The sequence below is a fragment of the Lampris incognitus genome, chromosome 16, assembly GCF_029633865.1.
Source record: "Lampris incognitus isolate fLamInc1 chromosome 16, fLamInc1.hap2, whole genome shotgun sequence".
Classification (NCBI taxonomy): domain Eukaryota; kingdom Metazoa; phylum Chordata; class Actinopteri; order Lampriformes; family Lampridae; genus Lampris; species Lampris incognitus.
Genome location: NC_079226.1, coordinates 30,190,388 through 30,218,257, shown reverse-complemented (window position 1 = coordinate 30,218,257; position 27,870 = coordinate 30,190,388). Strand labels below are relative to the sequence as shown.

The window sequence follows — 27,870 nt, the reverse complement described above, 5'->3', positions numbered from 1 at the left end:
ACTGAGTGTGTGAGAGAGAGGGGGGTGGGGGGGGAGGAGGTTGCCAAGCAAGATGAGAAAGACCAGGTTCAGGATGGAAAGAGAAAAAGGACAAAAAGAACTGTGTGTGATAAAGAAAGTAGGTTTGCAGTGTGTGTGTGTGTGTGTGTGTGTGTGTGTGTGAGAGAGCACTTGGTTGTATGTATGTATATATGTGGGTGCTGAACATGTGGGCGCAAATCTCGCATGGTCTTAAGTGTGGATCAGTGGGAAGCACTTATGTTGTGTAATACGATAAAGAGGCAATTGACTTTAATCAATCCAACTCAATAATGCTTTATTGGCGTGACTGCATTAATTACAATGTTGCCAACACAGGTGTCTGTTCCTCTTACACACACACACACACTAAGCACTGACAAACACAAAAACTGTCATGCTCTCGCACACAGACCTGTTTGTGAGTCTATGCAAACACATACCCACATTCATAAATATAAACACACACACCTCTATGGTGAGGGTGGTACCAGCTTGAGAAAGCTGTTAAATTTAAAAGTCAAACAACAAGGGGGCTGCATGGTCTAAAAAAATCATGCCTCACACACACACACACACACACACTTGGACATTTTGACAGACATGCCCATTTGCGCACAGATACACAAATTCACACACCAACATACACATATTCACACATACAATATACTCATGCACCAGCGCACGCGCACACTCATACACACACACAACACATTTGATTAATTCTCACGATAAGCATTCTGAAGTATTTATAAATATTTGGTTTCACAAACACTGAAAGAAACACCCTGATATTCACATATAGCAAACGTAACAGTCAACTCAGCCTCCTCCTCTGCTCGCCTGGGGCCGGGAGAGAGGAGATCTACATCCACTAGAGGGTACCAATTTCACCCTTTTCATACAACATGATTGACACATCAGTATGGCTATTGGTTGATAATAACATTGCAACACATCATGATTAGAAAAAAAACCCTCTTTCACCATGACTTGACATCGTTCTCTCTATTACGGGATAGCCTAAGTGATAAAACACCACATGTACTAATGAGCACACAAAACCTAGCCCACTGGCTCCTAACACAGCTCTACCACAGAAGACCAGCCAGGTATATCCTGTAATTGCACATTGTTTTTTTTTTGGCTTTTATCTCCTTTTTTCTCCCCAGCTGTACCCGTCCAATTACCCCACTCTTCCCGAGCCAGCCCAGTCGCTGCTCCACCCCCTCTGCCGATCTGGGGAGGGCTGCAGACTACCACATGCCTCCTTCGATACACGTGGAGTCGCCAGCCACTTCTTTTCACCTGACAGTGAGGAGTCTTGCCAGGGGGACGAAGCGCGTGGGAGGATCACGCTATTCCCCCCAGTTCCCCCTCCCCCCCGAACAGGCGCCCTGACCAACCAGAGGAGACGCTAGTGTAGCGACCAGGACACATACCCACATCCGGCTTCCCACCTTCAGACACGGCCAATTGTGTCTGTAGGGACGTCCAACCAAGCCGGAGGTAACACAGGGATTCGAACCGGCGATCCCCGTGCTGGTAGGCAACAGAATAGACCGCTACGCTACCTGGACGCTCCTAATTGCAGATCTAATAACACCAATCAACGCAAAATCCGTCCACGTACAATTGTGGGTGAAATCCAGCTGACATGGCTTGGCCTGGGTTTGAATCCTGTCCATCAATCCACACTCTTATCTCTTTTCAACCTAAGGCCGACTATTATCGAATGCTTGGTATCATCTATTTCACTGGCAGTAGTTTAAGCCACCACGTCATCATCATCGGCTGTCAGGGACTCGTTTGCCCTGTCGGTGGTTGTCTGGGTCACAGCAGCCATTTCACTGGTTGTAAGTGGATGGGTAGCCATGTCATCGCCGACTTGGGAAGCGCTCACAATTTCAGCGGCTGTCAAGGGGAGGATGGCTATTTCTTTGGTTGTTGCGGGAGGGCCAGTTGCTCCATTAGTTGCCAGGGGCTGGCACGCCATTTCCGTAGATAATGGAGGCTCACCAGCCGCTCCATTTGTCCTCCGGGGCTCATTAGCTGCTCCCGCGGTTGACAGGGATCGGCTTGGTTTTCCGTTGGTTGCAAAGGGTTGGTTAGATGTGTCACTAAATGTCCGGAGCTCGCCAGCTGCTTTGTCGGTTGTTAAGGGCTGGCTCAGCATTTCATTTGTTGTTTGGGGGTCATTAGCGCTGCCATTGGTTGCCAGGGAGGAGCTAGCTGTCCCGTTGGGTGCTGCCAGCTGATCCGTTGTCTGAACAGTTGATGAAGGATGTTCTGTACCTAATGGCAAGGTCTGACCAGGTCCGCGGTTTGTGGTTAAAGGCTGAGTCTCCAATGAAACTCTGGTGGCTGAAGACTCGATTTCTCCAGTGTTTGCTGATGACCGGTTAGTTATCTTTCTGTCCAATGAGGTCTGCGATGCATTGTTGTTGTTATTGTTCTTGCTTGCCTGGTCAGGTGGTTGCATCATAACAGATGACCCCGTAGTAGCCTTTCCAGTTGTTGGAGCTTGGTTGAAGTCTGGAAACTGGTGAATTACTATAGAAACTGGAGTGGCTTGCTCCAGTCCTGCTTCATTGTCTACATGGTTGCCAGTCGGTGGCTGACTGATTGCACTGCTCGTTACTATTTGCCAGTTATTGGAGCAGCGGACTGCAGGGATGCTGCAAGGCAAAAGAGAAGGTTGCTACAGAGGGAATTTATCATAAATGACAGAATAGAAAAAAAAAAGATTATCCTTCAGAAAGTGATTTTCTCTGTGGGGCCTGAAGGACTTTTGCGGGGGTACAAAATATTAATATCACTCAGTTTTTTGTTTCCCCCCCTTTCTTCTCCCCAATTGTATCTGGCCAATTACCCCCACTCTTCTGAGCTCCACCCCCTCTGCTGATCCAGGGAGGGCTGCAGACTACCACATGCCTCCTCCTATACATGTAGAGTCGCCAGCCGCTTCTTTTCACCTGACAGTGAGGCGTTTTACCAGGGGACCACACTACCCCCCCCCCAAGTTCCCTCTTCCCCCCCGAACAGGTGCCCCGACCGACCAGAGGAAGCGCTAGTGCAGCAACCAGGACACATACCCACATCCAGCTTCCTGCCCACAGACACGGCCAATTGTGTCTGTAGGGACGCCCGACCCAGCCAAAGGTAACACGGGGATTCGAACAGGTGATCCCCATGTTGGTAGGCAATGGAATAGACTGCCACGCCACCCAGACACCCCATTAATAGATTTCATTAATAGACATGAAGCTGTAATGGCAACAAGCTGCCATTCAATGCTGTACTACATATGTAGGTTACTCATGAAATTAGTTGCAGTCCTACCAATTTCCAACTAACCCCTCTTTGGAGAAATAGCTAAAGACTTGAAGAAACTCAAGTAAAAACTTTTTTTCCGGGGGGCGGTGGGGGGGTTGATTGCCAGGGTTTCCTCTGACTACGATGACACCGATTTCAGCAGTGTGATACAGACCTGGCCAACTGCTTCTGAAGCTCTTGTGCATGTTGGTGGCACTGGGCGTAGTAACAGGCCTGGGCATCCACAAAGTCAGTCAGGCAGCGCATATGGTCAGTCTGACACATGCAAGACCAGATGGCAAGATGTGAAGAGTTTTGTTTGAAAATGAGATATCCATCACTCCATGAATAATACAAAATAATAATAGCACCTAACTTAGATCATCTATACTGTTTAGATAGAATGGTAAATAATGTTTTAGTTGAAAAAAGGGTCACAGTGGCCTCTGTAAATTTTAGCAATACAGTATGATAACTAGGAAAACTTGTTTTTCTAAAATGGATGAAACGTAAAAAAAAATGCATTTTACATTAGAACAATTTTGCAGAGGGGTGCATATTTTGCTGTGTGTTTGTGTGTGGCATTAATGCTCTTGCCACCGAGACAATAATAAAGAGCGTACAGACAAACTCTTGCCAAACCCGATGTGACATAATCTTATTACCCCGTGTCTGTGTGTGCGTGCGTGTACGTGTGCATGCATCCATACATGAGTGCTGCTGATTCTCTCCAGAAGTCGTCTGGTCGTCTCTGACTGCCGATCAAACAGACTCTGACAAATCCTCAGCTCCATTTCTGCCTGCAGAAACGCGCACGCACGCACGCACACACACACACACACACACACACACACACACACACACACACACACACACACACACACACACAGCTCTGATGTTCTTGCCAGATTTACTGCATATATCAACAGCTTTGCCTCTGCAAAAAAAATCGACTATAAAATTGATAATGCTAATAATATAGTCCTTTTAACATCACTACTACTACTACTACTACTACTTTTGGCTGCTCCCATTAGGGGTTGCCACAGCGGATCATCCGTTTCCATTTCTTCCTGTCTTCTGCATCTTCCTCTGTCACACCATCCATCTACATGTCCACATCCATAAACCTCCTCTTTGGCCTTCCTCTTTTCCTCTTCACTGGCAGCTCCATATTCAGCATCCTTCTCCCAATATACCCAGCATCTCTCCTCCACACATGTCCAAGCCATCTCAATCTTGCCTCTCTTGCTTTGTCTCCAAACCGTCCAACCTGAGCGGTCCCTCTAATATCTACTACTACTTTCGGCTGCTCCAGTTAGGGGTCGCCACAGCGGATCATCCGTTTCCATTTCTTCCTGTCTTCTGCGTCTTCCTCTGTCACACCAGCCACCTGCATGTCTTCCCTCACCACATCCATAAACCTCCTCTTTGGCCTTCCTCTTCTCCTCTTCCCTGGCAGCTCCATATTCAGCATCCTTCTCCCAATATACTCAGCATCTCTCCTCCACACATGTCCAAGCCATCTCAATCTTGCCTCTCTTGCTTTGTCTCCAAACCGTCCAACCTGAGTAGTCCCTCTAATATAATCGTTCCTAATCCTGTCCTTCTTCGTTACTCCCAGTGAAAATCTTAGCATCTTCAACTCTGCCACCTCCAGCTCCGCCTCCTGTCTTTTCGTCAGTGCCACTGTCTCCAAACCATATAACATAGCTGGTCTCACAACCATCTTGTAACCTTTCCCTTTAACTCTTGCTGATACCCTTCTGTCGCAAATCACTTCTGACACTCTTCTCCACCCACTCCACCCTGCCTGCACTCTCTTTTTCACCTCTCTTCTGCACTCCCCGTTACTTTGGACAGTTGACCCCAAGTATTTAAACTCATATGCCTTCATCACCTCCACTCCTTGCATTCTCACCATTTCACTGTCCTCCCTCTCATTCACACATACGTAGGTATTCCATCTTGCTCCTACTGACTTTCATTCCTCTTCTCTCCGGTGCATACCTCCACCTCTCCAGGCTCTCCTCAACCTGCATCCTACTCTCACTACAGATCACGATGTCATCCGCAAACATCATCATCCACGGAGACTCCTGCCTGATCTCCTCCATCAACCTGTCCATCACCACTGCAAACAAGAAAGGGTCTTTTAACACTACCCTTTATATATTTACTGATGGCTGTTTGTGTGCAAGGGGTTCTTTTGCTTATAGGACGAGTGGTGTTCATATCAGATCCTGTGTGCATGAAAATTTAAATGCAAACTCACCTGAGTGATTTCCTGAGCCCACATCTGAGTGCACAGAAAAAAAAATTATGAATATTGCACAACGCCGAAGTCGTTCATTCTTTGTGCCAAATGTGTTTGTGTCCATATGCACTTTCATGTGTTAGAGAGCATCACAGGTAAAGTCAGACTGTGTGTGTGTGTGTGTGTGTGTGTGTGTGTGTGTGTGTGTGTGTGTGTGTGATAGAGTGTTGAAAACTGACCTTGAGCCATTTCACACGCAGGAAACTGAACATGTAGGAGACATGAGTCACGTAAGCGTCATCCAGCGGGTTGGCATTCAGGTTCTGACAGAGCGAGAGAGATGGAAAGGGGAGACGGGATGAGAAGATGAAACTCCTGCAAGGGAGATGGCCAAAATATGTTGGAGGAACAAAAAGAGGAAAGGGATCTTAGCGTGTTTTTGTTAACATGCACCAGAGGCGGTGGCGGGGGGGGGGGAGTAAGTAGTGACATACAACAGGGAAAAGTGAAGTTCGTAGTTTTTTTAAAAAATTTGTGAAGGTTGAAATCGATGACCAGTTGCCGTCATCATGGAAACTAACCCTGGCCTCAGTGTCTGCCTCGTGGGCTTTCCGCAGTCTGGTCTTGGCTATGTCTAAGTCCAATCGCTTATTCGTCAACATCCTGCGCTCTTCCTACACACACACACACACACACGTATTGAAAACCACATTTGCTTTACATTTCTTTTACAAATGATGTAAGACAGCAAGATGCAGAAAGGTGAAAGATATGCCAAGTGATTAGATTTTCAGCATCGAACAAAAGAACAACTGCGGGTCTAACAGGAGAGAAAGAGCAGGAGAGGGGAGGGATGAAATAATAATATCTAGGCAAGTGACATTGTGTGTGTGTGCATCACCTGTATGGCACTGTATTCTCCCTCAGTGAAGCTGCGCAGAGGAGTCAGGAAGTGGATGTTGGTACTTTGGGTGAACTTCCTCTCCACCTCTCCCATTTGCTTTTGAACCTCCCCGCACCTGAGCAGCGCAGCCCCTGCAGAAAACACGTACTTAGGTTTAAAAATAGCACACAGCTGACTTGAAAGTCCTGATTGAGGAAATTCACTTATTCATCCTCCATAGCAGCTTAAACTAATTTGTGGCCACACGAGGCTGGAGCCTGTCCCAGGAGACGCTGGATGGAGGACAGGGGCCCCGAACAGGTCGCCAAGTCCATCAAAGAGCCCATGCACTCAATCCCTCACACTTTTATTCATACTTATGGATGATGTCAATTCAGTAACAACTTGAGAACAGGCTCCGGAAGTCCAACTACCCCATCTGACTGGGACCAACCACCCAATTTTGCGGCGGCACGGTGGCACAGTGGTTAGCTCAGTCGCCTCATAGCAAGAAGGTCCTAGGTTTGAGCCCTGGGGTAGTCCAACCTTGGGGGTCATCCTCTGTGTGGAGTTTGCATGTTCTCCCCGTGTCTGCGTGGGTTTCCTCCGGGGGCTCCAGTTTCCTCCCACAGTCCAAAGACATGTAGGTCAGGTGAATCAGCCGTACTAAATTGTCCCTAGGTGTGAATGTGTGTGTGTGTGTGTGTGTGTGTGTGAGAGAGCCCTGTGAAGGCCTGTCTCCCCGCTTGCTGCCCAGTGACTGCTGGGATAGGCTCCAGCATCCTCACGACCCTGAGAGCAGGATAAGCAGTTTGGATAATGGATGGAAACCACTTTGCGTTCCAGATAAATCGATTCACCCTCATCATCAGCAGATAGAGTCCACTCACCATAGGGTGTGTTGGGCCCCATCTCCAGCCCTGCCTGGCTCATGTAGTCCCCCAGCACCTCGTGGGCACGAGGCCGAGGAGGGACACTCCAATCCAGAAGCTCATAGAGCCGGTCCTCTAGCCGGGCTCCTGTGTGTCAGAGGTCAAAGAGTGGTGCAGTCATGTTCTGGGGTATTCAATCATTGCACCTGCTGAACATTTAGATTGTGCCTTAATATTTATTCAGACAGACAAACACAGACATTTCTTTATACCGAAGGAAGTTTATCAGAGTGGGGGGGGGGTCAAATTCTCCCCCTCTTTTTCTCCCCAACCATATTCAGCCAATTACCCTACTCTTCTGAGTTGTCCCGGTTGCTGCTCCACCCCCTCTGCCGATCCGGGGAGGGCTGCAGACTACCACATGCCTCCTCCGATACAGGTGGAGTTGCCAGCCACTTTTCTTTTCACCTGACAGTGAGGAGTTTCACCAGGGGGACGTAGCGCATGGGAGGATCACGCTATTTCCCCCAGTTCCCCATCCCCCCTGAACAGGCACCCCAATCGACCAGAGAAGGTGCTAGTGCACCAGGACACACACACACATTCGGCTTCTTACCTGCAGACACGACCAATTGTGTCTGTAGGGACGCCCGACCAAGCCGGAGGTAACACGGGGATTCGATCCGGCGATCCCAGTGTTGGTAGGTAATGAAATAGACCGCTATGCTACCCGGATGCCCCTGAGTGGGGGACATCTTAATAATTGGAAACGACCTATATATGTAATGCTCTATCAAATATCATTGTCAATGTTTGGCAATTGCAGTGCCCTCAACACTACTAATTCAAACCAAAACCACGTTCTGCTGTGGTTGCACATGCCCTCGTCCAAACAGAGCCATGTATTAAGTATGTATGCATACAAATCCTTGTGCAAGACTCATAAAAGATGTTGGCCCACGCATCTGAGAGGTATGACAAGCAGATTTGGTCGAGGCCTGGGTTTAAAATAGGCCCAAATGACATTCAAAACCTAATGCTTCAGGCAGCCTCATGTTCCTCCTTATGATTACAGGCTCCGTCCTCTCATAGTCCATTAGATGACGTAATTAGATCAATGGAGGGAGCAGAACGGCCATCCCTATTCATCTGACCAATGCAATTACAGGCAAAGCAGAGACAGTAGGACAGTAATGTTGGGGGGTAAATGAGAGAGACTGACCCGTGTTGGGCTGTAGTAAAACCTCTGTCTGGGAAATGATCTGATCCGTCCACATCTTGGTGGATTCTGCTCGGGCCAGGAGCTCCTCCAGGTCACTGTTCAATTCTGTCCTCTCCGCCTGTCCCACGCTCTCACCGGTGTACTACAAATAAAGGAGGCGCATTCCGCAGTTTCCTTTATTGATTTCTTTGAATCCCATTTGTTTTCACAACTTGGATAATCACACATCATTTTGAACAACCATATTTATTATGTGCTGTCAGATCAGCCATGTTTGACTGCTATATCAATATGTGTTTAAGTTTTATTTACCTTCTCCAACAACGAGTTAGGATACCGAGTTCTGGGTGTGTCTTAAATTTATGATGATCTGAGAATGTTAGGACCTGGTTTGTACTCGGGCAGAGCCATATGAAGTTTCAGAATCGACAGCACAACATGCACATATCACAACACTGTCACACTGCAAAAGGACCCAGTAAGGCAAATTGACACCCATAAGTAATGTTAGACTACAAGTCTTATTGTTTGATTAAAGAAAGAAAGGGGAAAAAAAGGAATCTAGCAGGGTCTGCTTTTTATGACTTCTCTCAAAACTACCCCAGTTCCCCTCTAAAATCCCCACAATCGTTGATAGAGCGGTACATTCCCTGCAAACGGAGTTGAACGTTAAAGGCTGCATATACTATATGGTGAACTCTCCTTAACTCCTTCATATTGCAAAAAATAAAAAAATAAAATGAAAACTCCCCCATCTTGGACTAGTTCAACCTTGGCAGTATGTAGCCCATTAGACTTACAGTATGTGCAGACGTGTTTACTCTTGCAGACTAGCAAAACTGTGGAGAACCTCCTTCCTGAAACAAAGCACGAAGCCCTCTAGCCTTAAAACGGAGGGGGAGATGTAACTCGCACTGTGTCGGCTTTCTCTCCATGCACGTATGAATGCAAACAACTCGTTTAATCGCGGATAAGGAGAGTTAATGTGGGCTACGCGTCGTAATCTGTGGTCAGTCAGTCAGTCAGTCACGGACGACCTGACTGGGGCGCCGAGTAGGACGCGCGACCCCCCAAACGCGCAGGTGCGCCGTGGGTCTGGATGGTCTCGTGCTCGTTACCTGAACAGCTCGGTTGACGAGCTGACCCGCGTCCACAGCCCATCTCGTCAAATCCATGACGGCCGCACCTCGGAGACAGCGTTGTTATAAACGGCGGCGGATGACGAGCGACAAACGCCGGATGACCTCTTCATGACCTCCGCAGACGCGCGCCACGCCTTTACATCCGCGGGGTGTGGATCGCGTCCGTACCGTCCATCCAACGAAACCGGTGAGGTCAGCCGTGGCACCTTCCGTCTTCTCTTCCGATTCCCGGCGTCTCCGTGGTTCTGTCCGTTTCCCCCACCACCTTGGGAGGACAGCGGGGCTTCAGATCGGCTGCGTCTAGAGGTCAGCACTGCCCATCCCCAGCTCGGTTTGTTTACTTGGGGGGATCGGACGCTCCTAATCGCGGCGGCGAGACGTTTTAGTGACGCAGGGGGGGGGATTACGCACAAGCGCGTCGTGACGCAATCCGGAGATGCCGCCAGCGTTTAAACCATAAATTGACCTATTATTCTAAAATGACTAGCCTCACGACACAATCCGTTAAAGAAATATAAATGTATATCCTCTGTTGGTCGCCTTGCTCTAGAATAAATCCTCTCGTCAGTCCTGCGGAGAACGCAGTATTCCTCCTCCCTCGAAAATGAGATTAAACAGGAGCCACGCGTTGATGAGAAGGAGGACGGCAATGATCACAAATACCGTCACTCTCTGAGTGTCCGAACTCAGGTCCAGCCAAAATAACCGAGAAACCCCCCCCCCAAAAGTTTGTTCACACAAATAGTCCCGTTTAAAAAAGAAAAAGAAAAAAAAGGTTAGTAATCCTCACGGTTATCCTCTTAACGGGCCCACAAACGAGCACGTCACCATGGCTGCTGCTGCACGAGGGAGGCGATGTGGTCGGACACACTTTCTATGCAAACAGAGAGAGAGAGAGAGAGAGAGCAGAAAGGGAGAGGAGGGGGAATCCACGGAGGACTAGGCAAAAGAGCAACATACACGTGGGATGTAAAAAAAAAAGAGGGAACAGAGGAGGGAGAGACAGAAGGATAAGGGATTAAAACGGCAGACTTTCGAAACACGGCGGAGATTAGAAAACGCACGTCTCTCTCTCTCTCACACACACACACACACACCATATGAACAAAACAAGTCCATTCTGTGAAAAAGTTAGAATATTTTATTGTAAATATATTTACAGAAATACCACAAAGATTCTTCATTTTCACAAAACATGAAAATATAAATCAGCGGTGACAGTGAATACTTCACTGCCACCATTTACACAATCGACAATGCACCCATTGTCACAGACCAAGAAACGCAGCATTATGCATGCCAGAGCTGGGTCCAATATGGAAATTGTGTTTGTTTTAAATCTTCTTGAAGCAGGGGTTACTGAATCGGGAAGGTGCCATGTAAGGAGTTAATCACAGGGCAGTGTATTAAATTGACTCTTGATACATTCCAGTGATTGTGGATTCTTTAATCTTTCTGACACTCCCCATGTTGGCCTTATGTGGCAGCCCATGTCTGTTTAAATTTAAAAAAAAAACTAAAAAAAACTAACATTTGATGATGGTGATTGACCGTCAATCAGCTCTGGTGTGCAGGTGAGTTACAGGTAAGGTCCCCAGCCCAGGTACATCTGACACAGCAGCTTGTCATCGGTGCCTTCCTGTATGAGGTAGTGCACGTGTCCCTCAATAGAGAGAGGCAGGCCCAGCACTTTATTCCGGCTCTTGATCACGCCCTGCAGACGCTGCTCGATGTCACACACGTGGGTCTTGGCCTGGCAGAAGTGCGGCGGGGGGGGGGGGGGTCATAAAACTTAATTATCCATCATCTAATGGATAAGACTTTTTTTCTGTGATGGAAGCTCTCAAATAGTAAAAGAAGACAATAGAACGAGGCAACAAACAGCCCTCAGACGAGACAAAATGCCAGACAATATCTCGATATATATTACAAAAAAAAGATTAAAGAGCAGCAGAAATTCCATTTACAAAAAAAACATGCCAAAGTCAGAAGTTATCTACTTCAATATATGCTGCAAATGTTGTGTGTTACTGATTACTGGTGATGTTCTTCACCCTGGTGGCTGCTTGCAGATGAGGGGATATAAACCCCAGCTGTTGGAGGATAGTTTCCCCACTCCCTCTACCTCGCTGTTGCCAACCATGAGTGAATTAATGAATCATGATGTCTTTGCGTGTACACAGTATACCTTCTCATTGACTATCTCTCCTGTCTCATTCGCCTGGGGTTTAGAGAGTCCTTTGCCTTGCTTGCTCCACTCGACCAAAGGGTCATGAAGAAATGTCTTTAGAACACTATGACAAGAACAAGATGCAGTATTTAAGTCAAACACTATCCTTCTATCGAGGGTTATGAACATGTGCTTCTGTCAAAAGTGAGAGTGTGCGTTTCCTAGAGAATATGGGTTTGTGACTGCATGCATATCATCGTTGGGTTTTGTTTTTTGTGTCAAGCCAATTTTAAAACAAATTTTGATTACAGGATAAACTTCAGCTCGCCACCTGAATATGTAATTTAATTTCTGTCCTCTGTATTCAATAAATTTAGCAGGTGTAATAAACCTAATTTTACCCTCAAGCACTTCAAATCCAACCAGTTTTCTTTTATTAACACTAAAACGACCAAGCCGGTCATTTTGACCATTTTGGATTTTCAAAGTTTAATAACTTTGTGGGGAAAAAAAAGATACAGACCTGCCGCTCCCTGAATGTTCCTAAAATTGCAGATTTGCATTAAAATGAGTTTTAGATTAATTGCACAAAAAAAGTTATAAGATCTACCTAAAATGACCATGAGCCATCAAAATGACCGCTCGTAATTTGCATGTGATTGTGCACGTCATGTCACTATTTATGACGTGTGTTGGTCGCTCTGTCCTAGAAACACACTAGCATTCTCCAGCGCAGAGTAATCGTCTAAACTTGATTTTTGATTATTGCCAACATGTCTGGTTACAGACACCGTTTCAGACGAACCACGACTACCACCGAGGCGTTTGCAGTATTTACAGGCGTTGGACAGCATCAATTTTAAATTGTTTGAAAAATAGTATTAAAGTTGTTAAAATGTTAATTTTGGTGTCAGCCGTTTCTTAACAGACATACTAACATATGTAATGCATTAATATCTCAATTGGGTATTTAACTTGACAGAATATAGAGTTTAAAAACCGTGGGCGGGCATTTTGATGGCCCATGGTCGTTCTTGTAGTTTTTAAAGTTCCGGTTGTTGTTTGGGACTGTTTCAACATTTATTTTCAGTTCTTTTTTTTTTTTACATTTCACGTTTTATAGGCCTTATTATGTTTGTTAGATTAGCAATATGTGTTTTCTGTTTTGTTTTTCAGGTAATGTTTTCACTTTTTCAATTTTGCTATTCAAGTTTGACCACGTCTCTCTGAAGTTTAAATTGTTTAAAAACAGTATTATAGTTGTTAAAATGTTAAATTTGGTGTCAGTCGTTTCCTAACAGACATGCTAACATATGTAATGCATTAATATCTCAATTGGGCATTTATCTTGACAGAATATAGAGTTTAAAAAACGAAACGACCGTCATGTTGACGGCCCATGGTCGTTTTGGGTAGGATTGAAATCCCGGCTGTTCTAGTGTTAAGTGGGACAGAAATATCTGCACAACACTGTGTTCTGGTTCATAAACTACATAACTTGACATTGTACGTGTTTTATTTGTGTTTGTGTGCTCACCTCATGAGTGGCTCCCTCTGGTCCCTCATCAGTCTCAGTGTGACTTCACAGGCCTGCCTGAAAAGGCCCTCAGTGCCCATGGGGCCCATGGCATGGACCATGTTTTGGGTCAGACGGAACGGAACAACCTCTGGCACGTCGAACGTCTCCCCCTGGTGTACAGAAGTAGGGGAGCAAGACATGACAGTCACCAGAAGCCGGGGTGTGTGTGTGTGTGAGAGAGAGGAGTTAAGCGTGAGAGGTATGTGCTCATAATTTTGGATGGCACAAACTGTTCTGCAACCCTTTTAAGTTTCAATTTTTACATAGCAATACACAAACACACACCTTGTTGAAGAGGCAGTTAAAGTCAACGTGAATGCACTCCCCAGTGAGAGAGTCAAAAAGGATGTTCTCTCCGTGGCGATCTCCCAGACCAAGGATGTAGCCAACCATGGACATTACAGCAGTGGAGCGGCAGTAGGCAGAGCGACTGCTATACCTGTAAATACACATATACACACACGCAGGGTTTTTTTTTATTTTTTTTTTTAATCACAGCAATTGTGAATACCTTCTGCAACATTTATTCCTGGATTCCACATTCGTTCTTCAAACATGTCCCTAGCCAGTTAAAAGCCTAGCCCTTCATCCGTCCATCCATCATTATCCAAACCGCTTTTCCTGCTCTCAGGGTCACAGGGATGCTGGAGCCTATCCCAGCAGTCACTGGGCAGCAGGTGGGGAGACACCCTGGACAGGCCGCCAGGCCATCACAGGGCCAACACACACACACACCTAGGGACAATGTAGTATGGCCGATTCACCTGACCTACATGTCTTTGGACTGTGGGAGGAAACCAGAGCACCTGGAGGAAACCCACACAGACACAGGAAGAACATGCAAACTCCACACAGAGGATGATCCGGGACGACCCCCAAGGTTAGACTACCCTCGACCCAAGACCTTCTTGCTGTGAGGCAACCGTGCTAACCGCTGCGCCACCGTGCTGCCAAACTTAGCCTACGTTTAAATAATCTCACTACTTGAAATCATAACTTATCATCATCATCCTTTGAGCAGACAAAGGCAGATGCACTGTTGTATTAAACCAGACAGACTATCATGAGAGAATTATGACGTTACTTTACCATGAATACTTATGAGCCCCTGAAACGAGAACCAGGTAGTGGTAACAAGAAAAAGGTGATAGATTGTCTGAAGCTGTTGGAACAGATAATGCTATTGACAGAATTTTGTACCACAGATTATACCCAGGGGAAGCTACACCTAGTCCGTATGGTTTACTTAAGATACATAAACAGGATGTGCCATTATGGCCTATTGTTTGTATGATTAACTCAGTGACCTATAACATCTCCAAGTTTCTTGCATCTATTCTTAACCCGTTGGTTGGCAGTAATGAACATCACATTCAGAACACTATGGGTTTTGTGGATAAGGTGAGGGACATCATTATGGAGAGGGATGAAACAATGATCTCTTATGATAAGTTTCTCCACATGAATTCCAGTTGATGAAGCAGTGGAGGTAGTCCATATGAAATTACAAAATGACCTCACCCTTAACAATAGATCCATCCTAAACACTAACCAAGTGTGTCTGCTCCTGAAGATGTGTCTTCAGTCCACAAACTTCACATACAGGGGGCAGTACTATAGGCAGAGGCATGGGTGTGCTATGGGTTTCCAAGTCTCACCTAGTGGCGGAGGAAGTGGAAAAGAGGGCTCGGCTGTCCTATCCAGGGATACCACCTAGCCATTGGTTCAGATTTGTGGACGACACCTGGGTTAAAATTACATCTCAGGATGTCCCACATTTCACTGACCATATTAACTCTGTGGACAACCACATCAAGTTCACCAGGGAGGATGTGAAAATGACAGATTAGCCTTCTTAGACTGTGAAATTGCAATTAGTGATCAGGGACATTTGATGTGTACCGTAAACCAACACATACTGATAAGTACTTAAGGTTTAACTCTCATCATCCACTGGAGCACAAACTAGGAGTCATCAGGATGCTGTACCACCGAGCTGACAACATCCCCACCGACACAGCGGCTGGGAAGGGGAGAAATCCCACATTAAACAGGTCCTGGTTAAGTGTGGTTATCCTAACTGGGCGTTTGTCAAAGCCAGGAAGACGCATAAGCAGTGCACCAGCCAATCGATGAGAGGAGAAGGACAACAACTGCCTAAGTGTAAACCAGTGGCGATTCTGTATGTGACAGGAGTGTCAGAACAATTGAGATGCATATTTTCCAAACTTCACATCTCTGTTGCTTTCAAACCCTAAAACACACTGCGACAGAAACTGGTCCACCTCAAGGATCGGGCCCCTGGCACAAACAGAGCAACATAGTGTGTACACTGTTAATTTGCAGGAGGACTGCCGTGACTCATACATCAGGGAAACCAAATAGACGCTGGCCAAGAGGATGGCACAACACAGGAGAGCTAACACATCAGGGCCAGGACTCCACAGTCTACACCCATCTACAGGCCAGTGGCCACTCTTTCAAGGATGAGGATGTGTACATCCTTGATAGGGAGGAACACTGGTTTGAATGGGGGAGTCAAAGAGGCCATCTATGTGAAGGGGGAACGACCATCCCTGAACCTGGGGGGGGGGGGCCCTAATAGTACATCTGTCACCATTTTACAATGCTGTGATTGCAACCATTCCCCAATCCTCTGTGAACAGTACACATGGCCGGTGAAACTCGTTTTTTTCCCCCCTTTCCTCCCCAATTGTATCCAGCCAATTATCCCACTCTTCCGAGCCGTCCAGGTCGCTGCTCCACCCCCTCTGCTTATCCAGGGAGGGCTGCAGACTATCACATGCCTCCTCAGATATGTACATGTGGAGTCGCCAGCCACTTCTTTTCACCCGACAGTGAGGCATTTCGTCAGGGGGATGTAATGCGTGGCAGGATCACGCTATTCCCCCCAGTTCCACAACCACGACACATATCCGCATCCGGCGTCCCACCCACAGACATGGCCAATTGTGACTGTAGGGACGCCCGACCAAGCTGAAAGTAACACGGGGATTCGAACCGACGATCCCTGTGTTGGTAGGCAGCGGAATAGACCGTTACGCTACCTGGATGCCCATTGTAACTCTAGTTAACGGTCATGGCAATTTGCATACCAACCGATCGTTGGTTTCGGTCATTATGCAATTGTGCAGTTTATAAGGGTAGGGATACCTGCAGCCAGTTGAGACTGACGAAGTCACTTGCATGAGTGATGAAATGTTTCTCCCAATAAACATGTCCAGATGAACTGATTCACCTTCCTGGGATTTCCTTACCCAAAGGTGAGACAATGCATCATTTATCATGGGTGGTAGGTGAGAGCACTGCTGTACAACACTCATAGTTAAGGACCATGACTAACTGCTGGTTAACTGGACATTTTACTACTGCGCGGCATGTTTTGGGCTACAGGCTGAGTGAATTTTAAGCAGACTTTTTAAAAAGCTTACCTGGATTATTGAGCATGCATCAAGACATAACCTGTGACCCCAGCCTTAAAATGTCCCTTTCAAAAAGACAAGGCCGTAGATTTGAAAAATCATGCTTTAGGTAGTACTTGTGGTTGTGTACTCTGAGATAGAGGATTTGTGCCAGTTTGTACCATGATGTGGGATCAGGGAATGTCCGGAGAAACCACTCGTAGAAGATGGGGGGGTGTCGTGCACACAGCACGTCTCTATGGAGCCGGAGCTTTTCCTCAAAGAGGGCTGATTTAGGAAGCATCAGCTTTCGCAGCTCCTTACCTGATAGGTTGACACCTTAAATATATACACACACAGATAATTAGGACACACACATATACTGATATGACATCGCTGATGTAACAATAACATAACATATAATTTTACGGCACTTGGAAGGAAGGAAATGCAGAATTTCTTAATCACTGATTGTCGTAGGTGGTAAAGAGTGTGTGCACACATGGTTGTGTCTCTGTGTGAAAAAGTGTACAAGCAGCCCAGTTCCCCAAAAATTACAGGCCTCACATTGCTACCATACACAAGCCCCGGATTTGAATCAATCATGTTGCAATTTATATGTAACTTTGTTGTGAGTGCATGCTTACCTTTCTCCTTGTAGAGCTTGTTGAGGATGTGTCGCAGTCCAGCTGTGTTGTTGACCCATTCAATGATGCCACACTCTTCATTGAGGGGAATCACAGCGTAGGTGCGGATGTGTAGCTCCCTCCGCCTTGACTCTGCATCTTTACGTAGGCACTATTCATACACACAAGCAAATGTTAATCAATTAACTTAGAGCAAAACCAATTTTTACAAATTTGTACTGTCGGCTCCAACCATTCCATTATCCAAGCAGCTTATCCCTTTTGGGGTTGCAGGATGCTGGAGCCTATCCCAGCAGTCATTGGGCGGCAGGCGGGGAGACACGCCGGACAGGCCGCCAGGCCATCAGAGGGACAACACAGTTACACCTAGGGACAATCAGTATGGCTGATTCACCTGACCTATACATGTCTTTGGACTGTGGAAGGAAACCGGAGCACCCGGAGGACACCCACGCAGACACGGAGAGAACATGCAAACTCCACACAAAGGACGACCTGGGATGACCCCACCAAGGTTGGATGACCCCTCAAGGTTGGAAAACCCTGGGGTTCGAACTCCGGACCTTCTCGCTGTGAGGTGACCGCACTAACCACTGCGCCACTGTGTTGTGTACTGTAGGCCCATTCTTTTTATTTTTGTTTTGATTTTCCCCCCCCTTTTCTCCTCAATTGTACCTGGCCAATTACCCCACTCTTCCGAGCCGTCCCGGTTGTTGCTCCAGCCCCTCTGCCGATCCGGAGAGAGCTGTAGACTACCACATGCCTCCTCCGATACATGTGGCGTCGCCAGTCGCTTCTTTTCACCTGACAGTGAGGGGTTTCACCAGGGGGACGTAGCACGTGGGAGGATCATGCTATTCCCGCCAGTTCCCCCTTCCTCCCCGAACAGGTGCCCCGACCATCCAGAGGAGGTGCTAGTGCAGCAACCAGGACACATACCCACATCCGGCTTCCCACCTGCAGACACGGCCAATTGTGTCTGTAGGGACGTTCGACATAGCCAGAGGTTACATGGGGATTTGAACCAGGATCTCCAAGTTGGTAGGTAACCGAACAGACCACCATGCCACCCGGACGCACCACTTGCAAATGTTGATTGCTAAAGCCCTTGTTAAGAGTGATACAACAACAATGACGAGGAGGAGGAGATGCATCTATCAGAATGACTGCAATCTTATACCTTGTTGATAAGGCAGTTAAATTCCATGAGTCGGCAGTCCTTCCTCAGGTCATCTTTGGGTTTACACATCATGGTGTAGCTCTGACCGTCACAGCCCTTCAGGCTGATCTTCTTCGGCTTCTGTAAGGAGTTCAAGATTTCCACCTAAAAGCACACACAAAAAAACAGAAACAGACGCAGAGTTACAAGCTATGGGCACAGAAAATATCTGTAGCTGTGCTTGTTTCTACGGTACCCTTTCCTGCTCTCCCTCTCTGTTCCTTCAAATTGCTTGTGAATATATTGCGACTGGTTTGATTATAAGAATACACAGAATCCTGACTGGACGGTGAGCCCGGTTTTGACAATCCAATGGTAATGTGAACAAAATCTATCTTTTTTTATGTCCAGACCAGTGACTCAATGCATCTGAGTGTTAGATAATAAATGTCCTGTTGAAACAGGAAATGGAAATTTGGCTATAGCGAATAAAACTAAAATAGAAAAGGATATATTTAATCAAAAGATGAGGATGGAGTTGCAAAGGGATTGACGGTGACATCAAGCTGTACTTACAGAATGTGGAAACTAAGCAGAGAAGCACTGAAAGATTCAAGATTCATGACTCTAAGACACTCCTAAGATGCCATGTTTCATTTATAAATAGATAAGCAAATGTGGATATTCAACTCCAAAATATGAGCTAATGCATGCAGAAATAAAGATTTTTATTGCCCTAAATTCTTTTTAATGATACATTACTCATGGTCAACTACTCTAGTTCAATTATCTTTAAATTCTCTGGCTGCATATTAATTGCACTGGAGTACTTCGACAATAAACATTCCGACTCAAAGGACTATATGAAATATCTCTGAATGTTTCCTAGGTGGCTTGTTGTGCCAGCTAAAGGGACCTGATTCCGGTACGCAGCTTATGTGTACTTATTAAAATTGAATTCTAGTCACTTTTCAGTGTTCAATCATGGTTGTAGGGTCACAGACACATGTTGAACAAGAAGTACAAAGAGTACTGGAATGTGAATTTCAGAAAATCTTCTGAACTGCCAAACTCTTCTTTCCAGTGTATTAAACTCATCAGTTAATCAAAGCAGGTTCTGGGGGGGCTGGGGAAATAAGGAATCTGGGATGACTTCCTCTGTTGAAAATTCACTGACACATTGGTCCGTCCACTGTAGCTGCATTTGGCCAGCAGCTGCCATTTCACTAGTGACTTAAACGTGTCCCTCTCTAGTCTCCTCGATTCAGTTGCACCTCTCACTACCAGTGCTAGGTGACTAAAGAGGCATACACCCTGGTTTAACGACGAGACACGTGCTCTTAAGTGGGCCTGCAGGACACTGAAATGTCAATGGCAGAAAAATCAAAATTGGAAGTTTTTTCTTTACCTATCTTGGCATGAGTGTTTATTGAAATACAAGAGCGCTTTAGCTGCTGCAAAAGCAGCGTATTGCTCTCACTTAATATGAATAAACATAACCCCAGACTTCTCTTTGACACTGTATCTAAACTTAGTAAAAAGCAGCCGTCTATTAGCTGCTCACCATTCACAGCCCATGAGTTTCTAGATTTTTTCTGCAATAAGGTTGATGAGATCATAAACAAAATGAGTTGTTCAACCCCAGCTACTCCTGCAGATCCTTTCTTATCAAGTTCATTTCTATACAATGAGTCACTGATAGTCCCTGTTATTACAGCTTTTGAGACTATCTCTCTTGATAAACTTTGACTAAGCTCATGTCAGCTTCTAAACCAAATACTGCCTACTTGACCCCTTACCAGAAAAACTTTTTAAAAGACCTCTGGCCTTTCCTGGGACCTACAATGCTAGACATTGTTAATTTATCACTTACTACAGATACTGTTCCCAGCAGTTTTAAGACAGCTGTGGTTAAACCTCTACTTAGAAAACCGCACCTTGATCCAGGGTCTCTTAATAACTATTGACCAGTCTCTAATCTTAAGGACTTAAGTACTAGAGAGAGGTGTGTATCAACAACTTTCGACCCATATAGCAGAAAACTATCTATATGAACCTTTTCAATTGGCTTTCAGGGCCTGTCATGCCACTCAAACTGCTCTAACTAGAGTGATGAATGATCTTTTACTAGCTATGGACTCTGATTCCACTTCTAGTACTGGACCTCAGTGTAGCCCTTGACACCACTGATCACTGTATACTATTAAAGAAATTAAATTGTAATTTTGGTGTCGCTGGCTTAGTCCTCCCTTGGCTTAAGTCCTACTTATCCAGAAGAACACATTGTGTCTGCTATAGTAATATTATATCAAAATTCGCTAACGCTAAATATGGTGTACCTCAGGGCTCAGTTCTTGGCCCTCTACTTTTCTCTCTTTATATTTCACCTCTTGGCCAAATTATACGCAGTTATGTAATAAATTTCCATTTCTATGAATATGGTAGTCAGCAGTATGTGCTTATAAGGGCTGGTGAGCATACTCAAATGACTAATTTAAAAGGCCTGCTTAGCTGCTGTGAAAAACTGGATGTCACTAAACTTTCTGCTTTTAAATTCGGATAAAACCAAGATGCTGGTCATTGGACCTGCTAGACACAGACACCAATCTGATCAAGAAATGATAACAATCGACAACTCTGTAATTTCACAAAGTGTGGCAGCCAAAAAATCTTGGTGTTATGTTTGATCCAAGCCTTTCCCTTGATAAGCACATTAAAGAACTTATTTTTCACTTACATAACATAGCTAAAATTCAGTCTTACCTGTCCATGGCTGACGCAGAGACTCTAATACATTCATTTGTTTCATCCAGACTTGATTACTGTAATGTTGTGTTTTCCAGGTCTGCCATATGTTAGTACTAAAAGTCTTCAGATGGTTCAGCATGCTGCAGCTAAAATCCTAAAAAAAACTAGAAAATTTGAAAAACTAGAAAAAATAGAAAACCAAATTACAACAATTCTTACCTCCCTTCATTAGATTCCTATCCATGTTAGATCAGACTTCAAAGTGCTTCTGCTGACTTATAAAATCCTATATGGGCTTGCCCCATCTTACCTGTATGATCTCCTTAAACTGTACATTCCATCTCAAGCACTTCGCTCTCAAAATACAAGGCTCCTGTGTGTACCCAAAGTTAAAAAGAAGTCAGCTGGTGGCAGGGCCTTTTCCTATCAGGCCCCATTCTTGTGGAATAACCTGCCTACTCCCATCAGACAATCAGTCTATTGAGTCCTTTAAATCCAAACTTAAAACTCATCTTTTTGCCTTAGCCTACAATTAGTTGCCTTTAAATTTTTTTCTAAATTTATTTCTGATTTTTCCCTTTTTCTCCCAATTTAGTGGCCAATCGATCCCTATTTTTAGTTCAAACACCCACCCTCGTACTGCATGGGTTCGCCAACTGCATCTCCCCGGCCAGCAATCTCAAAGGAGATGCCTCCCCACTTTTGTGACAAGGCGAATCCAGGCCGAACAACTGCTTTTTCCAACACACAGAGACGCATTCATGTGACGAACACAAGCCGACTCCACCCCCCTCCCAAAGATAGCGTTGCCAATTATTGCTGCTTCATCGAGTCCGGCCATAGTCGGATCTGACGAGACCGAGACGCGAACTCCCAGTGGGCAGCTGCATCGACACAAAGCCGATGCTTAGATCGCTACACCACCGTGGACCATTAGTTGCCTTTAAGTTGAGTGCTTCACAACCTGTACTGCATGGTGGGTCGGTTTCTGTCTCAATGAATTTACCAAGCACTGTTCTGCCGACAAGATTACAGCATATAGACTGGCTATTGCAAACTGTTCTCTTCTCTCACATGTCTTTTCTCTCTCTCTGAATGATGTCTTCTTTTTCTTTTACTGTGTGTGAATGGTGTGATGTGAGCCTCCCTTGTGTGCACATGCAGTCTGTCCTCCTAGGTCTCTATGGTGACGTTGGTCACCACCTGGACACTGTTTGGCATCCCCCTCATCACATTCTATTTCTATAGATCTTAGAAATCCATCTAATTTTGTTATCCTGTTTTAATGTTATAGCCTTCTCTCACTAAGATGTGCGACTAATTTTTTTTTTAACACGGTGATGCTGGTCATGTGGCCCAGGCCCTGGGCTGTTCTGGTGGCATCTTGACACTGCTTGGAATCCTCCTAATTATATTCTTCATATATTTTATAATTCCATTATAATTCTGTTATCCTCTTTCAATGTTGTAGTCTGTAAATTGAGTACACACTACATCCATTGCATTGCACGCTGTCCTTCTTCCGAGAGAGACCCCTCCTCTGTTGCCCTCCCTGAGGTTTCTTCCTATTTTTTCTCCCTGTTAAAGGGTTTTTTTTAAGGAGTTTTTCCTTATCCAATGCGAGGGTCTAAGGACAGCATGTTGTGTTGCTGTAAAGCCCCTTGAGGTAAACTTGTAATTTGTGATATTGGGCTATACAAATAAAATTGACTTGACTGAGCGGCACGGTGGCACAGTGGTGAGCGTGGTCGTCTCACAGCAAAAAGGTCCTGGGTTTGATCCCCGGGGTAGTCCAACCTTGGGGGTTGTCCTCTGTATGGAGTTTGCATGTTCTCCCCGTGTCTGCATGGGTTTCCTCCGGGTGCTCCGGTTTCCTCCCACAGTCCAAAGACATGCAGGTCAGGTGAATCAGCCATACTCAATTGTCCCTAGGTGTGAATGTGTCGGCCCTGTAATGGCCTGGCGGCCTGTCCAGGGTGTCTCCCCACCTGCCGCCCAGTGACTGCTGGGATAGGCTCCAGCATCCCCACGACCCTGAGAGCAGGATAAGGAGTTTGGATAATGGATGGCTTGACTGACAGTAGTGGTGTCCAAATATGTCCATTGTACATGCTTAAAGTATAGAGTGTATACTGCCTACTACTACTACAACTGTTGGGTCATATTATTCAGTACGTAGAATGCAAAATGCACCACATACTTTGCATGTTTTGCATGACATCCTAGTGGAAGTGACCCATTGTAACATCTTGATGCTAGGGATGTAACGGTTACCGGTTTAATGATTAACCGCGGTAAAATTCCCGACGGTTAGTATTACCGTTTCAAATTTTAATTATCGTTAAAAACGTGTTTGATTACTGCGCTTTGAAAAACTCATGGTAAATACTGTCCAGCATAGTCTCTCAGATGCAGGCGCGCAGGCGCAGCATGCAACGTGGGTTTGTTTTGCCTCAATGAAACATGGAAGGCACAGGCAGTGACGGCGCTCGGGAGATTTTTTGCCTACTAAGAGGACTAAGTCTGAAGTGTGGTCGTATTTTGTTTTTTTATAAGAGTGCTGGGGGAAAACTGATGGAAGATGGTTACCCTGTCTGCAGAACATGCAGAAAGAAAATCACTGCGAAAGGGGGCAACGCCTCTAATCTTATGAGTCATCTCCGTGACCACCATCCACAACTTTACAGCGAATGCAAGGTAAGTTAACTTTTAGCTGAATGCCTGGTGTGGGGACGTCGGAATGGGGGGAAATGTCATGGTTTGTATGTCTAACTTGCTAATAGCTTGTCAATAATGTAAACTTGAGCTTTCATGTTACCAAACGTTACTCTTTGTGAGGGCCGACGGTCCGTTCCACTGGCTAAAGTTAGCTACTCGTGTGTAGTACATTCTTAAGGAAAAGCAAGGAAAAAACCTCCACAGGTCTCCGGTGTAAAAAGATAACAAAACGAAAATGTATTTCGGTTCCACAGCGAAATCTTCATACAGCAGTAATCAAATAATAATTTCCTAAACTACAACTAACGCTGGCTATTACTGCCATGTTATTACTACGGCTACGGTAAGAAAACTGTATAGCTTCAGTCTCCAAAATCACCGCCGACTCAACACTCACAAATCTAGACGCTTCCTGGTTCATGTACACAGAAATTTGCGATCTTCTTAAAGTGACAGTAGCCCTAATGTTCAACATGAGCACTGAGCTAAATAAAACTGTTTCATATGCTTATCTTTACCAAAACAGCATTCCTAATGCAGATTACATCCAAAGCTTGTTAAAATGTGAAGAAATGTCTTTTTGGTTGCCGTTTTCTTATTTGCAATGTGCAAAAGTGCAGTTACCTCTCACGGCCACATGGTGACATCTTTAATGCACATTTGTATGGTTTTTTTCATATGTTTACATAAGGAATGTTATTATTTTATTTATTTATATTATTTTAATGTTTATGCAAACAAAAAGTGTATAGTGCTGCTAATTTTATTTGTGGTTTTCAAATTAAAACTTGGTGAAATGATATCCGTGTGTGTATCAGTACTTTTTGAACATTTTCAGCACATTTTAACAATACCGCGATAATACTGATAACCGTGATAATTTTGGTCACTATAATCATGATATGAAATTTTCATACCGTTACATCTCTACTTGATGCTAAAAAAAATGATCATGAAACTCTTAAAAATGCATTCGAATTTGCAGACGCTGACTGCCTTTTCTCCTGTTTCATTGTCAGCTACATCGCTTTAGAAATTTTTCCACTTACTATTTGTTTCCATAGAAATGAAAAAGGCACAAAGAATTATGTAACAGTTCTGTTTCATGATCATACACGCCACACTTAATATTGTCATCTGTGCAGTATGCATACACATTCCTTTCACAAACTAAAATGGCATACCAACATTGTGCATGCTAAGATGTGCATACTGAACAATTTGGACACAGCTAGTCAAAGTCAGATGAGAAATTCTTAACTTATTGATTTTCTTACTTCCCCACTGTCACTAAAAGGTCAAAGTGCAGGGTGAGCAGCTCCCCCTAGAGCTGGATGGAATCAAATGTCTTTGTCAGGGGCATGTTCACAGAGCAGACGCTCAGGGTCGATGAGGGAATCAAACTTACATCCTTCATGTTACAATACAGTCTCTCTAGCCACCTGGCCATACTTCCATTTGAAACAGGGGATCTAATGACAATGAGAATATTCCCTCATATTTTGATGAACAGTATTCCTACAATCATCAATTCATTTTAATAATTTTTTGTATTTGTGTATATGGATGTCTGCTAGTGGTGCCATTTTAACTCGTCTTATATTTTCCTCTCTTTTTTACATTCTTTTAATATTTTTCTAATGGATTAACGTGTGCACTGGGGAGTGCCCTGATCAAGCCCCTCTGAGGGTTTTTTGCACCTCTCCATCACATTTTCTGTTCTTTTTATATATATAAATTTGTATCTTTGCATATGTGTAAATAAATCAAAATCAAATCAAAATCAAGCACAATCGTGTAGAAGTGCAGTTCTGTACGCGGGTCTCGGTTCATGTTTGTGACACGGGATGTTGCTGTGTACAATGCTCTATGTGTATTGCCACAGCCATTGATTGTGCATGCGTGTGAAAGGTGTTTCATTGTCTTCTTACACAGTCTTCGAAGCCAGCCAGGTAGACCCAGTGTCCGGGGAAGGCGTCGTGCTGTGTGCTGGCCCCGCCAGTAGAGGGCAGTGTGGGAATTAGGACAGACTGAAGTGGAATCAGGATCTGGCTGAAGGTGGACTCCTCTACCAGACGCTTCAGCTGCTTGAAGTGGACATTCATACTGTAGGTGGTGGTGTTACCATCCACCTGGAATGATGTTGCATACATTTATGAGGGTAGGTTTTTATTATAGCAATAACATGAAACAGAATGGGATCGGCACTAACTTTTCATTTCAAATTAAAAAAGGTGCTAGATAGAAATAAAATTATTGTTCATGAAAATCCATTTTGAGGGCATGTGATGACACAAAAGCTGATCTCACCAAATCCAATTTTATGTAATAAGACTAATTTTAACAAAATAAGGACACTTCAATTAAGGAAACAAGCACGACATTATCCGAACACTTAAGAGATTGTTCCCTAAAAAGATAAGAGAGACTAATACATTCAATCCATCATGACATTGTAGTATTTTCTTGCTAGAATCTCTGCTTTCATTATATCAAAAGGTATATATTTACATCTGTTTACTACATCTAATAGCAATTCAATAACCTCAATTTCACAATCAAAATTTTGTATTGAAAAGTTTTTTTATATGGTACGTACAAACCCCAATTCCAATGAGGTTGGGACATTGTGTAAAACGTAAATAAAAACAGAATACAATGATTTGCAAATCCTTTTCGACCTATATTCAATCGAATACACTACAAAGACAAGATATTTAATGTTTAAACTGATAAATGTATTGTTTTTTGCAAATATTCACTCATTTTGAATTTGATGCCTGCAACACGTTCCAAAAAAGCTGGACAGGGGCATGTTTACCACTGTGTTACATCACCTTTCCTTTTAACAACACTCAATAAGCGTTTGGGAACTGAGGACACTAATTGTTGAAGCTTTGTAGGTGTAATTCTTTCCCATTCTTGCTTGATGTACGACTTCAGTTGCTCAACAGTCCGGGGTCTCCGTTGTCGTATTTTGTGCTTCATGATGCGCCACACATTTTCAATGGGAGACAGGTCTGGGCTGCAGGCAGGCCAGTCTAGTACCCGCACTCTTGTACTACGAAGCCACGCTGTTGTAACACATGCAGAATGTGGCTTGGCATCGTCTTGCTGAAATAAGCAGGGACATCCCTGAAAAAGACATCGCTTGGGTGGCAGCATATGTTGCTCCAAAACCTGTATGTACCTTTAAGCATTAATGGTGCTTTCACAGATGTGCAAGTTACCCATGCCATGGGCACTAACACACCCCCATACCATCACAGATGCTGGCTTTTGAACTTGGCGCTGATAACAATCTGGATCGTCCTTTTCCTCTTTAGCCCGGAGGAAGCGATGTCCATGATTTCCAAAAAAAATTTGAAATGTGGACTAGTCAGACCACAGCACACTTTTCCACTTTGCGTCAGTCCATTTCAGATGAGCTCGGGCCCAGAGAAGCCGGCGGCGTTTCTGGGTGTTGTTGATATATGGCTTTTGCTTTGCATGGTAGAGTTTTAACTTGCACTTGTAGATGTAGCGATGAACTGTGTTAACTGAAAATGGTTTTCCGAAGTGTTCCTGAGCCCACGTGGTAATATCCTTTACAGAATGATGTCGGTTTTTAATGCAGTGCCGCCTGAGGGATCGAAGATCACGGGCATTCAGTGTTGGTTTTCGGCCTTGCCGCTCACGTGCAGAGATTTCTCTGGATTCTCTGAATCTTTTGATGATA

General features: G+C 44.8%; 2 protein-coding genes across 4 annotated transcripts in view; both read right to left on the bottom strand.

The window, feature by feature from the left end:
- Window positions 1–305: 305 nt before the first annotated feature.
- Window positions 306–10,231, bottom strand: LOC130126271 (endophilin-B1-like). 3 transcript variants are annotated; one of them, XM_056295711.1, is made up of 10 exons: window positions 9,686–10,231; window positions 8,568–8,709; window positions 7,364–7,492; window positions 6,492–6,625; window positions 6,172–6,264; window positions 5,830–5,913; window positions 5,609–5,632; window positions 4,044–4,133; window positions 3,509–3,609; window positions 306–2,696 (listed from the first exon to the last, which is right to left on the bottom strand). In XM_056295711.1, the coding sequence occupies exons 1-10, from the start codon at window positions 9,740–9,742 to the stop codon at window positions 1,787–1,789; spliced, it is 1,764 nt and encodes a 587-aa protein (XP_056151686.1). In that variant the 5' UTR covers window positions 9,743–10,231; the 3' UTR covers window positions 306–1,786. The 3 variants fall into 3 exon arrangements, with proteins under 3 accessions (XP_056151686.1, XP_056151687.1, XP_056151688.1); XM_056295712.1 differs by lacking the exon at window positions 6,172–6,264; XM_056295713.1 differs by lacking the exon at window positions 9,686–10,231 and having other exon boundaries at window positions 7,364–7,554; window positions 8,568–9,326.
- Window positions 10,232–10,871: 640 nt separating this feature from the next.
- The window catches only part of atr (ATR serine/threonine kinase), a 55,746-nt gene continuing 38,747 nt past the window's right edge, over window positions 10,872–27,870 (bottom strand). The window contains exons 41-48 of the mRNA XM_056295622.1: window positions 26,084–26,284; window positions 18,708–18,851; window positions 17,528–17,678; window positions 17,063–17,219; window positions 13,744–13,897; window positions 13,417–13,568; window positions 11,898–12,003; window positions 10,872–11,462 (exon numbers count right to left, since the gene is read on the bottom strand). Of these exons, the coding sequence (XP_056151597.1) occupies window positions 11,289–11,462; window positions 11,898–12,003; window positions 13,417–13,568; window positions 13,744–13,897; window positions 17,063–17,219; window positions 17,528–17,678; window positions 18,708–18,851; window positions 26,084–26,284 (1,239 nt within the window). The 3' untranslated portion in view covers window positions 10,872–11,288. The remainder of the gene's footprint in view (window positions 11,463–11,897; window positions 12,004–13,416; window positions 13,569–13,743; window positions 13,898–17,062; window positions 17,220–17,527; window positions 17,679–18,707; window positions 18,852–26,083; window positions 26,285–27,870) is intronic.